This window comes from Somniosus microcephalus, chromosome 6 (assembly GCF_052327205.1).
Source record: "Somniosus microcephalus isolate GS21.2 chromosome 6, FLI_Smic_1.0, whole genome shotgun sequence".
NCBI classification, from domain to species: Eukaryota; Metazoa; Chordata; class Chondrichthyes; order Squaliformes; family Somniosidae; genus Somniosus; species Somniosus microcephalus.
The window spans coordinates 191,464,575-191,480,729 of record NC_140992.1 but is presented as its reverse complement, the minus strand read 5'-3'; the positions used below and the strand labels follow the sequence as shown (position 1 = coordinate 191,480,729).

The window sequence follows — 16,155 nt, the reverse complement described above, 5'->3', positions numbered from 1 at the left end:
TTTGTCCTTCAAGGTGATAAGTAGTCTGAGATATTGCGCATGCATGGAGCACACACAGTGTCATGCAGCAGCTCATCCTGCCTCACACTGAATGAACATGCATCAGGCATCTGGATTGCATTACAAGGAGTTCTTTTGTGGGAGCCCACAGTCTGAGTTGTACACTTGTTGAAGTATGGCCATGCTTTGTGAGCATTTGCTGCCCTGACGCAAGGCAGTCCCGCACTAGTTAACCTTCTATTGCTAGTTAGCATGGCTCAGCACAAAATGATTTACTAGTTTTGAGGCCTAGTTCTGTGGCACCGCTGCTTGTGGTAGGTGCCAGACGGCCCAAACAGTACACAAGGTTCACAATAGCTGGCTCCTTAAGGTCAGCTATCTTCTTCCTCCAAACTCTGCATGTCCATTGTGTTCTAGGTGCAGCATTCATCCCTGTCTGAAATCTGTTCCCAAGCACATTGAACCATGTGATTCTGGGGAGAGTGCCCATTTGCTGAGAGCAGGCAAGTTCACCCTGGTGTCCTGGCCAATATTTATCCCTCAACCAACATCAATAAAACAGATTAGCTGTTCATTATCACATTGCTGTCTGTGGGAGCTTGCTGTGCGTAAATTGGCTGTGGTGTTCCCTACATTACAAAAGTGACTACACTTCAAAAGCACTTCATTGGCTGTAAAGCACTTTGGGATGTCCTGAGGCTATGAAAGGTGCTATTTAAATGCAAGTCTTTCTTCTTTCATTTCTTTCTCACTGAACGGGCGACCTAATGCACAATTTTCTCCTGCTACAAAAAGCCAGCAATATCGACATTAATGAGCAGGCTACAGTGCTCCCAACAACTTTTAGTATGGCTCCATTAACCCAGAAAGCTGCATCAATTGCAATTTCTAGGCTGTAGAGTCTGTGGGGTAACTTTTTGCCTTCATCGGTAGTAATCTCCTGGAGCAGATCTCCCACCTTTTATAGAAACGGCCTCATTTTCATTTCATTGAAACCAATCCACCTCTCCAGATTACCTCCCAAGTGTGTGTGTTTAAGTGTACGTGTGCGTATGCATGTATGGTGATATCCTTAAACGTACATTTGCCAGTATGTCAGGGTCTATTGACTATGTGTGCACTTGTGTAGGTTTATAGAGACAGGTGATGTGCTGATGTTCATTTCTATTTGTTTTGCCTGTTAGTCCAGTGCCGGTGTGTGAAGAAACCAAGAGCTGTGAGGATTTACCACCGGCAGAGTGAGTCCTTCACCTTCCTTCCTGAGAGAGGGGATGACGGAGAGAAGGAATGGGAGAGAGTGAGGGAGAAAGTGAGAGTGCGGGGGCTGGGTGTGACAGAGTGAATGATGAGGGAATAAGAAGCTAAGTAAATCTGGAGCAAGTAAATGAAATTCAGCCTATTCAGAATACACTCTATCCAGAGTCCATGTGTATTTATTTTTCCCCACCAGCACCATCTGTTAATCTCCTACTGTAAGGAAGAGTAAATTCCTAACCCTCCCTCCTTTGAAATCAATGTCATACTGTTCTATAATATCTCTATTACCCTCAGTCCCGCTCATCAACAGATATTGATCCTACTCCCTTTTAAAGATGCAATTGACCCTGGATGCGTTACCCTCTCTGGGAGTCTGTTTCACAGGCAGGATTTCCCAGCTGAGTTATACCACTTTTCCAGTATTACTCAGGTAGGCAGGGTGAGTAATCGAGTGGGGAACCGTGCGGCCCAGCCCCCCACGGGTTCTGCGCCAGTGTCACGTCCGAGACATACTGGACGTACCTGCCCATATATGGGTAGGCATACTCTGATAAGACAGTAATGATGGTGTCATGGGCCTGTTTTCAGTCATTATCACCTTAGAAACTCTGAATGTAAGGATTCCTGTCTATAACAGGTGTCCAGCATTACTGGGGATCATCAGAACACGCCACTAATCTTATGTGGAGCACAATGCAGTGAGTGGGCTCAATAGAGAGTGAAGTGATCCATTTGGGTAGATTCCTGGCACGTTCTCGTAGCAAACGTTTTGTATTAGTTGGGTCTGTTGGACCCTTTAAGCTGCTGCAGCTGCTGGATTCCTGCAGCAGTGAACTCCTCAGGTTGTGAAAGGCGCTATATCTGCAAGTTCTTTCTTTTATAGAACCTGCCCGATTATCATTCCATTTAAATCAGTCTATCCCCCAGATTACCGCCCAGGTGTGTGTGTGTGTGTGTGTGTGTGTGTGTGTGTGTTTAAGTGTATGTGTGCGTATGCATGTGTGGTGCAAGTGGAAATACAGCCAGGAGTCACGAAAAAAAACATTGACCTGAGGCTGGCCACAGAAGATTCCCAGGGTCAGCAACTTAGCTGAGGGGCAGACGCTAGCCCCGCCTGCCCACACTTCAGCCGGTGTTGTGGCCAGAGCAGAAAGTCTCGTCTGCCAGTACCCTGTGGAATTATTTTTCTGATCTCTAGCCTTGCCCAGTCTTGTGAATTCTGGACTTGAGTCATCTAGTCTCTATGCTCATTGTTCAACTACCTAGCTTGTTTACTTCAACCATATCTATTTTATTTTGTAGGATTGTATTAAGTCTGCCCTCAGCCTTCTCTTGTGCAAAAATAAGCTTAGTCGCTTAAGTCTTTCTGCATAACTTAGATCCTGGTCACTCTTGAAATTATTTCTGATGAGTCTACATCCTTCTTGAGGTAGTGTAACCAAAACTGCCCACCATTCATCCATGCAATGTTTTGATCCAATGCCCTTTAGAGATGCCTCAGTACCCACTTTGCCTTATTGATAACTGCTTCACGTTGACCAGGGTTTGGTCGCTGACCACTTCCAAATCATTTCTTGTTGGTGCGGGCCTACAAATTAGAAAAGCTTCCCCCTGATTCCAGAACGTTCACCAGGATCAGCGGCTGAGGTTCCCGGCCGGCGGGTGCTGACACTTATATCAGAATGACCCGCCTCACCATCATGGATCTTCTGCCCCACGCTGTGCGCAGCTGTTTATTTCTCTTTGCTTTGTCCATCAGATCGGTGCAGATTTGTGAAGAAGCCGAGAGCAATGAGGATTTACTAGCAGCAGAGTGAGTCCTTCAACTTCCTTCCTTAGAGAGGGGATGAGGGGGAGAGGGGACTGCAAGGCGACATAGAGAGTGAATGTTGTGGAGTGAAGGAATAAAAAGCCTAGAGTGAGGAAAGAAGGGAAATGTGAATGTCCCATGGGAGAGGGAAAGAGGGAGAGAAACAAAGGGGGTGACTTTCTCAATGGGGAGCTTTTGGAGGCGGGACTCCCACTTGTCGGGTTTCAGTCCCGCCTCCATCAACTTCTGGCCAACCCACGCTATTGTCCCTTGATTTACCTTGTTAAGCCCGCCTAGCGGGCTTAGCACGCCAATTAAGGGAAAGCCAGCTGTAGAGAGCGTCAATGTATGAAGTTTCATCTTTGACAGATGAATTGTTATCGTTTGACAGCTCTGTGAAGTTGTCAAGCAGTAACATTCTCTGTAGTTTGATGAGGTCTTTAATTCAAGATCTCATCAAACTTCTTTCTTTTGCAGAAATTAGATGATTGTTGCATTTTAGAATGCAACAACCATCTGTCATCTCCAATGCGGAGGTCCTAGACTCTCCGCATACACACCGACTGAAGCCTGCAGGAAGAAACCAAGGTAAGTACACTTTTAATAACACTTTGCACATACCTCAGATACCCACCCCTCCACTCTTGCGCCCATCACTTACCTTCACAGCACTTTTGCACCCCTCTGACCCCCGCAGACCCAATACTCGCCTCGCTGACCTGGCGGGTTTTGGAGCCTTCGGGAAGCCCGCACTTCTGAGGGTAAAAAGGGGATAATCCTATTTTCTGCCTGTTAACTATCTGTTAACAGGCAGTTAATAGGCTTTAATCCCTTCCCACCTCCAAGAAGACGGGACGCGGCGTTGGATGGCTACCCGCCTCCTGGGAAAATGGTATGGAGGCGGGTTGGAGGCGCGTTGGGCACCCGCCCCCAAATTCTGCCATTTTCCCAGCAGTCCCGCCTCCACACACGCCACCCCAGGGCTGGCAAGATCGCGCCCATAGAGTGAGAAATGAGGGATGAAGAAATGAGAGACAGGGATGAAGTGAGGAAGTGTGTCAGTGAAAAGTGAATGATTCTTTCAGTGCACGTGCGGGTGTTAAATGAGACAATCTAACTGTGAAGGAGTGAGTGAGATGTTTATAGCACACTTTAAGGTAGATTTTCCAAGTCCTCACCCATTGCGAGGGCCCTGAGCAACTGCGAGCATGAATTGCAATCCTGCAGGCTGCACACCTGCAATTTTGTGGTCTGTGCAATGTAGCAAGAATGGGGAGATTCTACCCTTTTATATACATTCACACGTATAGTTTCATCAAATTTGTATAACCGCACAAGTGTTCCTGTGTAATATATGTCACAGATTGTGTGGGTGAGTGTGCATACTTATACCGTTATATACACATATACATAGCCACAAGCAGATACACACACACAATCACACACACGGAGGATATAGTTTCCTCTGTTTGTAAAGTGAAAGAAAAATGTTACTAAACTTTCATTTGTTTTTAATAGTTTTAGTGAAATATTGTTCCTTATGTTGACATACAGAAATAAATATCCTCAGAATGAGTAACCACTGACTGTGTCTGTGTGTAAATTTATAGAGACAGGCGGTGTGCTGATGTTCATTTCTATTTGTTTTGCCTGTTAGTCCAGTGCCGGTGTGTGAAGAAACCAAGAGCTGTGAGGATTTACCACCGGCAGAGTGAGTCCTTCACCTTCCTTCCTGAGAGAGGGAATGACAGAGAAAAGGAATGGGAAAGAGTGAGGGAGAAGTGAGAGAGCGGGGGCGCAGTGTGACAGAGTGAATGATGAGGGAATAAGAACCTACATAAATCTGAAGCAAGTAAATGAAATTCAGCCCATTCAGAATGCAGTCTATCCAGAGTCCATGTGTAATTATTTTTCCCCACCAGCACCATCTGTTGATCTCCTACTGTAAGGAACAGTAAATTCCTAACCCTGCCTCCTTTGAAATGAATGTCATACTTTTATATACATTCGCACGTATAGTTTCATCAAATTTGTATCACCGCACAAGTGTTCCTGAGTAATATATGGCACAGATTGTGTGGGTGTGTGTGCATACTTATACCGTTATATACACATACTAGCTGGAGAGCCCGGCGTGGCCAGGGCTGTTTTGGGGCAGGCGGTTTAAATCGAGTGCCAGGCTTTGGGGCCCTGTCTGTGTCCTTTTGGGGGCATAGTTTCCTGTGTTTGTAAAGTGAAGGAAAAGTATCACTTAATTATCATTAATTTATAATAGTTTCAGTGAAATATTTTTCATTAGGTTTACCCACAGAAATAAATATCCCCCAGAGTGAGAAACCACTGACTGTGTCTGTGTGTAAATTTATAGAGACAGGCGATGTGCTGATGTTCATTTCTATTTGTTTTGCCTGTTAGTCCAGTGCTGGTGTGTGAAGAAACCAAGAGCAGTGAGGATTTACCACCGGCAGAGTGAGTCCTTCACCTTCCTTCCTGTGAGAGGGGATGACCGAGAGAAGGAATGGGAAAGAGTGAGGGAGAAAGTGAGATTGTGCGGATGGGGGGTGACAGAGTGAATGATGAGGGAATAAGAAGCTAAGTAAATCTGGAGCAAGTAAAAGTGATTCAGCCCATTCAGAATACACTCTATCCAGAGTCCATGTGTAATTATTTTTCCCCACCAGCATCATCTGTTGATCTCCTACAGTAAGGAACAGTAAATTCCTAACCCTGCCTCTTTTGAAATAAATGTCATATTGTTATATAATATCTCTATTATCCTCAGTCCCTCTCATCAACAGATATTGAACCTACTCCCTTTTAAAGATGCAATTGACCCTGGATGCGTTACCCTCTCTGGGAGTCTGTTTCACAGGCAGGATTTCCCAGCTGAGTTATACCACTTTTCCAGTATTACTCAGGCAGGCAGGGTGAGTAATCGAGTGGGGAGCCGTGCGGCCCAGCCCCCAGCGGGTTCTGCGCCAGTGTCATGTGCGAGACATACTGGATGTACCTGCCCATATATGGGTGGGCATACTCTAATAAGGCAGTAATGATGGTGTCATGGGCCTGTTTTCAGTCATTATCACCTTAGAAACTCTGAATGTAAGGATTCCTGTCTATAACAGGTGTCCAGCATTATTGGGGATCATCAGAACGTGCCACTAACCTTATGTGGAGCGCAATGCAGTGAGTGGGTTCAATAGAGAGTGAAGTGATCTATTTGGGTGGATTCTTGGCACGTTCTCGTAGCAAACGTTTTGTATCAGTTGGGGCTGTTGGACCCTTTAAGCTGCTGCAGCTGCTGGATTCCTGCAGCAGTGAGCTCCTCAGGTCGTGAAAGGCGCTATATCTGCAAGTTCTTTCTTTGATAGAACCTGCCCGATTATCATTCCATTTAAATCAATCTATCCCCCAGGTTACCGCCCAGGTGTGTGTGTGTTTAAGTGTACGTGAGCGTATGCATGTGTGGTGCAAGTGGAAATACAGCCATGAGTCACAAAAAAAACATTGACCTGAGGCTGACCCCAGAAGATTCCCAGGGGTCAGCAACTTAGCTGAGGGGCAGACGCTAGCCCCGCCCAGCCACACTTCAGCCGGTGTTGTGGCCAGAGCAGAAAGTCTCGCCTGCCAGTACCCTGTGGAATTATTTTTCTGATCTCTAGCCTTGCCCGGTCTTGTGAATTTTGTACTTGAGTCGTCTAGTCTCTATGCTCATTGTTCAATTAACTAGCTTGTTTACTTCAACCATATCTATTTTATTTTGTAGGATTGTATTAAGTCTATTCTCAGTCTTCTCTTGTGCAAAAATAAGCTTAGTCGCTTAACTCTTTCTTCATAATTTAGATCCTGGACACTCTTGAAATTATTTCTGATGAGTCTACATCATTTTTGAGGTAGTGTAACCAAAACTGCCCACCATTCTCCCCACCATTCATCCATGCAATGTTTTGATCCAATACCCTTTAGAGATGCCTCAGTACCCACTTTGCCTTATTGATAACTGCTTCACGTTGACCAGGGTTTGGTCGCTCACCACTCCCAAATTCTTTTCACTATTGGTGCGGGCCTACAAATTAGGGAAGCTTCCCCCTGACTCCAGAACATTCACCAGGATCAGCGGCTGAGGTTCCCAGCTGGCGGATCCTGGCACTTATATCAGAATGTCCCACCACCCCGCCATGGATCTTCTGCCCCACGCTGTGTGCAGCTGTTTATTTCTCTTTGCTTTGTCCATCAGATCGGTGCAGATTTGTGAAGAAGCCGAGAGCAATGAGGATTTACTAGCAGCAGAGTGAGTCCTTCACCTTCCTTCCTTAGAGGGGGGATGAGGGAGAGATGGGACTGCAAGGCGACATAGAGAGTGAATGTTGTGGAGTGAAGGAATAAAATGTCTGGAGTGAGGAAAGAAGGGAAATGTGAAAGAGGGAGAGAAACAGAGTGAGAAATGAGGGATGACCAAATGAGAGAGAGGGATGAAGTGAGGAAGTGTGTCAGTGAAAAGTGAGTGATTCTTTCACTGCACGTGCGGGTGTTAAATGAGTTGGTCGGAGTATAAATCAGGAAATAGTTGGGGCTTGTAATAAGGGAACAGCTATAATCATGGGGGATTTTAACTTTCATATTGACTGGACTAATCAAATTGGGCATGGCAGCCTTGAGGAAGAGTTCATAGAGTGCATTAGGGACGGGTTCCTTGAGCAGTATGTAACTGAACCAACCAGGGAGCAGGCAATCTTAGATCTGGTCCTGTGTAATGAGACAGGATTAATAAAAAAATGTCCTAGTAAAGGATCCCCTTGGAATGAGTGACCATAATATGGTTGAATTCCAAATTCAGTTTGAGGATGAGAGAGTTGGATCTCAAACCAGCGTACTGAGCTTAAATAAAGGAGACTATGAAGGTATGAGAGTAGAATTGACTAAAGTGGACTGGGAAAACAGATTAAAGTGTAAGACGGTACAAGAGCAGTGGTCTACATTCAAGGAGATATTTAACATCTTTCAAGATAAATATTTTCCACTGAGGAAAAAGGGGAATAAAAGAAAAGACAGCCATCCGTGGCTTAGTAAAGTAATAAAGGATAGTATCCGACTGAAAACAAGGGCATATAAAGTAGCCAAATCTAGTGGGAGGATAGAAGATTGGGAAGCATTTAAAAGCCAGCAAACAATAACTAAAAGATTAATTAAGAAAGGGAAGATAGACTATGAAAGTAAACTAGCAAAAAATATAAAAACAGATAGCAAGAGTTTCTACAGCTGTATAAAAAGAAAAAGGGTGGCTAAAGTGAACGTTGGTCCCTTAGAGGATGGGACCGGGAAACTAGTGGTGGGGAACATGGAGATGACAAAGACGCTGAACAAATATTTTGTATCAGTCTTTACAGTAGAGGACACTAAAAATATCCCAACACTGGACAAACAGGGGGCAATGGTGGGGGGCGGTGGTGGAGGAGCTAAACACGATTAAAATCACTAAGGAGATGGTACTCAGTAAAATAATGGGACTTAAGGCGGATAAATCCCCCGGACCTGATGGCCTACATCCTAGGGTCTTGAGAGAAGTGGCGGTAGGGATTGTGGATGCATTGGTGATTATTTTCCAGAACTCCCTGGACTCAGGAAAGGTCCCGGCAGATTGGAAAACTGCTAATGTAACACCCTTATTTAAGAAGGGAAGTAGACAAAAAGCTGGAAAATATAGACCAGTTAGCCTAACATCTGTGGTTGGCAAAATGTTGGAGTCCATTATTAAGGAAACAGTAACAGAGCATTTGGATAAACATAATTTAATAGGACAGAGTCAGCATAGTTTTATGAAGGGGAAGTCATGTTTGACAAATTTGCTCGAATTCTTTGAGGATGTAACATACAGGGTGGATAAAGGGGAACCAGTGGATGTAGTGTATTTGGACTTCCAAAAGGCATTTGACAAGGTTCCATACAAAAGATTACTGATCAAGATAAGAAATCACAGGATTGGGGGTAATATACTGGCATGGGTGGAAGATTGGCTACCTAACAGAAAACAAAGAGTTGGGATAAATGGTTCATTCTCGGGCTGGCAATCAGTAACTAGTGGTGTTCCGCAGAGGTCAGTGCTGGGACCCCAACTCTTTACAATCTATATTAACGATTTGGAGGAAGGGACCGAGTGCAATATATCCAAGTTTGCTGACGATACAAAGATAGGAGGGAAAGCAGTGCGTGAGGAGGACATAAAAAACCTGCAAAAGGACATAGACAGGCTAAGTGAGTGGGCAGAGATTTGGCAGATGCAATATAATGTTGGAAAGTGTGAGGTTATGCACTTTGGCAGAAAAAATCAAAGAGCAAGTTATTATCTAAATGGAGAGAAACTGTAAAGTGCTACAGTACAAAGGGATCTGGGGGTCCTGGTGCATGAAACACAAAAAGTTAGTATGCAGGTGCAGCAGGTGATCAGGAAGGCCAATGGAATCTTGGCTTTTATTGCAAGGGGGATGGAGTATAAAAACAGGGAAGTCTTGCTGCAGTTATATAGGGTATTGGTGAGGCCACACCTGGAATACTGCGTGCAGTTTTGGTTTCCATATTTAAGAAAAGATATACTTGCTCTCGAGGCGGTTCAGAGAAGGTTCACTCAGTTGATTCCGGAGATGAGGGGGTTGACGTATGAGGAAAGGTTGAGTAGGTTGGGACTCTACTCATTGGAGTTCAGAAGAATGAGAGGCGATCTTATCGAAACATATAAGATTGTGAGGGGGCTTGATCGGGTGGATGCGGTGAGGATGTTTCCACTGATGGGTGAGACTAGAACTAGGGGGCATAATCTAAGAATAAGGGGCTGCCATTTCAAAACTGAGATGAGGAGAAACTTCTTCATCAGAGGGTAGTAAATCTATGGAATTTTCTACCCCAGAGAGCTGCAGAAGCTGCAACATTAAATACATTTAAAATGGAGATAGACAGTTTCCTAGCAGATAAGGGAATTAGGGGTTATGGAGAGAGGGCAGGGAAGTGGACGTGAGTCTAGATTCGGATCAGCCATGATCCTATTGAATGGCGGAGCAGGCCCGAGGGGCCGTATGGCCTACTCCTGCTCCTACTTCTTATATTCTTATGTTCTTATGACTATCTAACTGTGAAGGAGCGAGTGAGATGTTTATAGCACACTTTATGGTAGATTTTCCAAGTCCTCACCCATTGCGAGGGCACTGACCCACTGCAAGCATGAATTGCAATCCTGCAGGCTGCACACCTGCAATTTTGTGGTCTGTGCAATGTAGCAAGAATGGGGAGAATCTACCCTTTTATATACATTCATTCACACGTATAGTTTCATCAAATTTGCATCACCGCACAAGTGTTCCTGTGTAACATATGTCACAGATTGTGTGGGTGAGTCTGCATACTTATACCGGTATATACACATATACATAGCCACAAGCAGACACACACAATTCACAATTCAAATCGCTTTATTGGCATGATAAGTTACATCTTATGTTGCCAAAGCATCAAAATACATTTATGGTTTAGCACATAAACGCAGTTCTATTCATACAGTGTATAAACAGGTATATCCCTGAGTGTATAAATATACATTCGCATTGTTTATATATATTCTTTTCTTAGTTTACTGGTTGTCCCTCTGTTCATGGCAAGCTGTAACATAGTGTGCCGCCAGTGTTATACAGCTTCTCTCCTCTCCCAGTAGGAATGGGAGTTTTTGGTTGTCATTCAGGTTTCTGAAATCAGGGCATATTTGTGAGAATTTTTGGTAGAAATTCTCCCTGATGCCCTGATATTTTCCACAAGCTGTGAGGAAGTGCATCTCTGTCTCCACCACTCCCTGACTGCAGTGAGAGCATATCCTGTCCTCTCTTGGCAGCCTGGTCTGCCTGTGTCTGCCTTTTTCGATCGCTAGGCTATGTTCGCTAAGTCTGTACCTTGTCAAGGTTCTTCTCAGTTTGTTATCCTTTACCATGGTCAGGTAATCAGCTATGTTGTATTGTCTGTTTAGGGCCAAGTAGCAATTGAGTTTGCTTTGGGTTTTTGTTGTTTCTGCCCAATATGTCAGATATTTTTCCTTTTGCTTAGCGACGATTGTGTTGGGTCGAATTCTTTGTGTAACCCTGTCACTGTCCTGGGGCTGGTTATTGTTAGTATTGTTAGTAGTTACTTCACTGAGTCCCAGGACTAGTTGACTGAGGGTATTCTTCTTTATGGTCAGCTCTTGGCATTTCAGGGCGTCGTAGTGATAGCATTGGGGATTGCTCATTTGTAGGTGATTCCAAAATTTGGTGGCTCTTTTTTGGATAGTGATTATTAATGGATATTGGCCTAGTTCCGCCCTGCATGCATTGTTTACTGTTTTCCTTTGAGTCCGGAGGATACTTTTACAGAATTCTGCATGTAGGATCTCAATTGGGTGTTTGTCCCATTTTGCAAATTCTTGTTGAGTTAGCGGTCCCCATACCTCACTGCCATAGAGTGCAATTGGTTCAATTACTGATTTGAAAATTTTGAGCCAAATGCTAATTGGGATTTCTATTTGGATTGATTTTTTGATGGCATAGAAAGCCCTTCTTGCTTTCTCTTTCAGTTCATTCACAGCCAGTTTGAAGTTTCCCGTAGAACTGATTTTTAAGCCCAAGTATGTGTAGTTAGTGGTTTGTTCAATTTTGGTTGTTCCTACTGTGAAATTTATTTTGGGTCCCTGATGTTTGGATCTTTGCTGGAACACAAGGACTTTGGTGTTTTGGGGATTTATTGTCAGGGCCCAAATCTGGCAGTACGACTCCAGCAGGTCCAGGTTTTGCTGTAGCCCCTCTTTAGTAGGTGACAGCAGAACCAGGTCGTCTGCATAGAGGAGGAATTTAACCTTGGATTCATATAGGGTGAGGCCGGGTGCTGTAGATTGTTCAAGTAGTTTTGCCAATCCATTTATGTAAATATTAAAGAGTGTCGGTGAGATTGGCGAGCCCTGCGTCACCCCCCGCCCCTGTGGGAAGTATTTTGTTTGTTTGTCTCCAATTTTAACTGCACATTTGTTGTTTGTATACATTGATTTAATTACATCATATGTTTTCCCTCCTACCCCACTTTCGATACGTTTCAGGAATAAACCGTCATGCCAGATGGAGTCGAAAGCCTTCTGGAAATCTACAAAGCATGCGTAGATTTTGCTTTTGTTATGGTGAACGTGTTTGTCAATTAGGGTCTGTAGGGTGAAGATATGATCGGATGTTCTATAGTTTGGCAGGAATCCAATTTGGCTTTTACTCAAGACATTGTGCTCCTCAAGGAAGTTTATAAGTCTTTTGTTTATGATGCTACAGAATACCTTCCCCAGGTTACTGTTTACACAGATGCCTCGATAGTTGTTTGGGTCGATTTTGTCCCCACTTTTGTATATGGGCGTTATGAGTCCTTTGTTCCAGATATCAGGGAAATAACCGACACTCAGAACCAAGTTGAAGAGTTTTAGGATAGCCAGTTTCATTTTGTTGTCTGTGTGTTTAATCATCTCGTTTAGTATGCCGTCTGTCCCGCAGGCTTTTCCTGGTCGCAGGTCCTTGAGTTTTTCAAGAAGTTCTTTTTCTGTTATTATGGCGTCCAGCGGGTTTTGGTTATCTTTTATGGCCATTTCTAGCTTTTCCAGTTTTTTGCATATTTGGTGTTGCTCTGGTCTTAGTGTGTTTTTCTGGTATAATTTTTCAAAGTGGTTTACCCATGTGTCCCCATTTTGAATGGCCAAATCGTTGTGTTGTTTTTTGTGTAGTGTTTTCAAGTTTTCCCAGAAACAATTGGAATCAATGGATTCCTCCATGGAGCTAAGTGTATTCTTAATATATTGCTCTTTTTTGGTTCTGAGTGTGTTTCTGTATTGTGTTAGTGTCTGACAATAAGTAAGGCGTAGTTCCTCGTTTTCTGGATGTCTGTGTTTTTGGTTTGATATTTTTCTGAGTTTTTTCCTCATGTTATGGCAATCTCGGTCAAACCATTTTTCATAGTTTTTTGTTTTGGGTTTGTTCTTGCGAGCTTTCAAGTTTGCATTTGTTGCCAAATTATCAAAAATATTGTTTAGTTTACTAACTGCCCGGTTTACGCCTTCTTTATTGTGAGTGTATATGTTATCCAGAAAGGTGTCTAAGAGAGCTTGAGTTGATGCATTGCTAATTGTTTTCTGGTATTTTTCCGTGTCGTTTCTGGCCCATCTGTACGATTTTTTGGTGTTGTACAGTTTACTGGGTTGTGTTTCTATGTTGTTTGTTTCTGTCTTTTTGAGGAACATAGTAATTTGACTGTGATCTGACAGTGTTGTTTGTGGTTTGACTGTGAATGCTCTGAAAGAGGATGGGTCTAAGTCTGTAATCATATAGTCTACTGTGCTGCAGCCAAGAGGTGAGCAATAGGTCGATCTTCCTAGGAGGTCTCCTATGAACCTACCATTGACAATGTACAGACCCAGGTTTCGACAGAGCTGTAGTAGCTGTTTTCCGTTGGTATTTGACTGCTTGTCGCAGTTATGCCTGTATGGAAGGGAAGGGATGTCAAAGTGGTTATTCCCGAAAATGTAATTGTTTCCCTGATTATTGGTGAAGTCTGGTTCTTTGCCCGTTCTTGAATTGAGGTCCCCACAGATCAACATGTTCCCCTGGGCCTGGTATTGGATAATTTCCCCCTCCATGTTGGAGAAGGTGTCCTCTTTAAAGTACGGGGAATCGATTGGAGGGATATAAAGTGCGCAAATGTAAACATCTTGGGTGTTTGAGATAATCTCCCTCTCAAGTTTGAGCCACATATGGTTTTCGCCCTTTTTTATAAATTTGATGTAATTCTTAAGTTCTGTTTTAAACCAGATCAGTATGCCTCCGGAGTCTCTGCCTTGGGTTACACTTGGTAATTTATTGGAGGGGACCACCAGCTCAGTGTACCCTTGGGGACAGCCAGTGTGTCCTTTTCCTTTATACCAAGTTTCCTGTAAAATTATAATATCTAGGTCTTTAGTTTCATCTATGAACTCTGGGGTCCTACTTTTCACTTCTCGCAGTGAAGAGCGTAGACCTTGGATATTCCAGGTCGAAATATATAAGGATTTCATGTTAAGTTTGATCTTTTACTATGATAGGTTAAAGAGTGGTACGTGTTTGTCGTGTCTAAGTGTGGGGAAAAAAAAGATCACATCAGTTGTCTACAAAAGTTAATACAATTTGGTTACAGTTCTTTCTATTAATTAGTCCTTGATCCATAAGGCGGAAGTAGATGCTGCTGCACATCTGCTTATTGTCTCTTAATGGATTGTTTCTGTCTGAGGTATTGCGTACGTCCTGTGCATCTCTCCCTCTGTCTGGCTGGGAGCAGTCCTATTCCCCTGTGGGACAGGAGTGGTGCAGGTCTGATATTGTTGTTTTGCATGGGGATCCTCTCTGGTCTCGGTTGGTGTGTTGGTGGTCCTTGTAGTGTTCCTGATATGTACCCCGCTGATCTCTGGTGGTCGGGGGGGGGGTCCTCTTGGAGTCTGGGTATGGACCCGGTTAAAAGCGACGTCCTTCAGGGCTTTAGCAAAGATCGATATTCTTTGCCTTTGGATGTGGACGTGGTCGTAAAGACATTCCTCATCGAGGGTGGGGTGTTGGGCCAGGTGTACGTTGTGGTTTGATTCGCATTCTCTTGCTATGCTGGCATTTATCTCATGAATTGTGTTGTTGTTGAAGTCTGTTCTCGGCAATATTGTGGAAACAGTGATTCTAGTGTTTGGAAATGTACTGCTTGCTTTCCTAATCATTGCTCTGAGCGATGTTGCTACTTCTTTCTGTTGGGTCTTTAGGTCATTTGTGCCCGTGTGTATTATTATGTGTTGGGGGGAGCCTAATCTGGCTTTGGTCAGCCATCCCATGGCTCTGTTTGTTGTTGGGCACCAGATCTTTTCTACTTTACTTCTAGGGAATAGCTTTTTCTCCCATAGAAATTTCCCATTTGAGTCTATGAGTATTACAACGTCAGCCTTGTTTGTGTTTACTGTCTGGTGGCTTTCGCTTGGACTCATAGTGTGTGTGCTGGGCTGGGGTGTCTGGTGTGTGCGTACCTCTTGTGAGCGGCCCGCTTGTGGTTCCACGGTGGTGGGGGAAGATTGCGAATCAGTATGCTGGTCGGTCTGTGTGGCACCCCTTGTATTGTGTGTCTGTTGCTTTTGTTCCGTGTGGGAGTGCAGCCGTTCCGTCCGGCTCTGTCTTGTCTTATCTCTAGCCTCTGGTTGCTGGTCTAATGGTGTTATCTCTCCTCTATGGCTCTCTTCTTTTTCCTGCAGCTCTTTCACCTGATTCCTAAGTAGATTCACCTGGTTCTCAAGTAGCTTCAGCTCTCTCTTGTGTCTCTCCCTCTCCTGATTTTGATCGTCATTCATTTTGAGGAAGTCCTCTCTAAGTTTAACCATCTCTATCTCTAATTGATTAAATTTATCTTTTGGTTGTATCTGGCTGTGTGATCCCGGGGTATGTGTCTGGTCGGCCCTGGAAGGCTCACTCACTTCCTGGTTAGGCTGGTCAGCCCTGGAGGGCTCACTCACTTCCTGGCTATGCTGCTCTTCTCTTGGTGAGCTGGGAATGGTAGGGGGACTATGTGTGGCTTCCTCCCTGGTAGTTATGCTGGGGTTTGTCAGTTGTATCGTGTGGCTGTGGTTCCCCGGGGTTAGTGTCTGGTTTGAACTGTGTGGCTCGTTCACCTCCTGACCAGGCAGATTTTCTCCTGGTAAGTTGTCAATGTTGGGGGGAGTGCGGGCCACTCTGGGGCTGTTCCTTCCCCCCTTAGTTAATTTTTTCAGTGTCCTGAAGGCCGTTGCAAATTTGTCGAGGTTGCCTTGCACTAATATTGTTCCGGTATTGTACGCATTGACCGTCGTAGTTGAACTGTCTCCTGGTGTGTTAATTTTCATTATGGACCCATTTGCGGTATTTTCTAGCTTAACATTGGTATAGTGTGATTTTATTGCTGTGATCCAAGCCACTGGCTGATCTGAGTAGAAAATGAGGTTACTTTTTGTCCCATTGTTGTAACAGTCAGCAAAAAGTGTTTCTGGTTTTTCTCTCATCTGCTCATGCTTG

At 44.1% G+C, this 16,155-nt stretch overlaps 1 protein-coding gene across 34 annotated transcripts in view; it reads left to right on the top strand.

The window, feature by feature from the left end:
• LOC147116285 (cyclic nucleotide-gated channel beta-1-like) overlaps window positions 1-16,155 on the top strand; it is a 441,619-nt gene that overhangs the window by 169,810 nt on the left and 255,654 nt on the right. For 15 of the 34 annotated variants that reach the window (XM_085991081.1, XM_085991080.1, XM_085991082.1 and 12 more), the window contains 5 exons: window positions 1,185-1,238; window positions 3,017-3,070; window positions 4,725-4,778; window positions 5,483-5,536; window positions 7,305-7,358. The exons of 8 other annotated variants lie outside the window; for them this stretch is intronic. In XM_085991081.1, the coding sequence (XP_085847207.1) occupies window positions 1,185-1,238; window positions 3,017-3,070; window positions 4,725-4,778; window positions 5,483-5,536; window positions 7,305-7,358 (270 nt within the window). The remainder of the gene's footprint in view (window positions 1-1,184; window positions 1,239-3,016; window positions 3,071-4,724; window positions 4,779-5,482; window positions 5,537-7,304; window positions 7,359-16,155) is intronic. 11 more of the 34 variants (XM_085991085.1, XM_085991094.1, XM_085991099.1 and 8 more) reach the window with 5 other exon arrangements.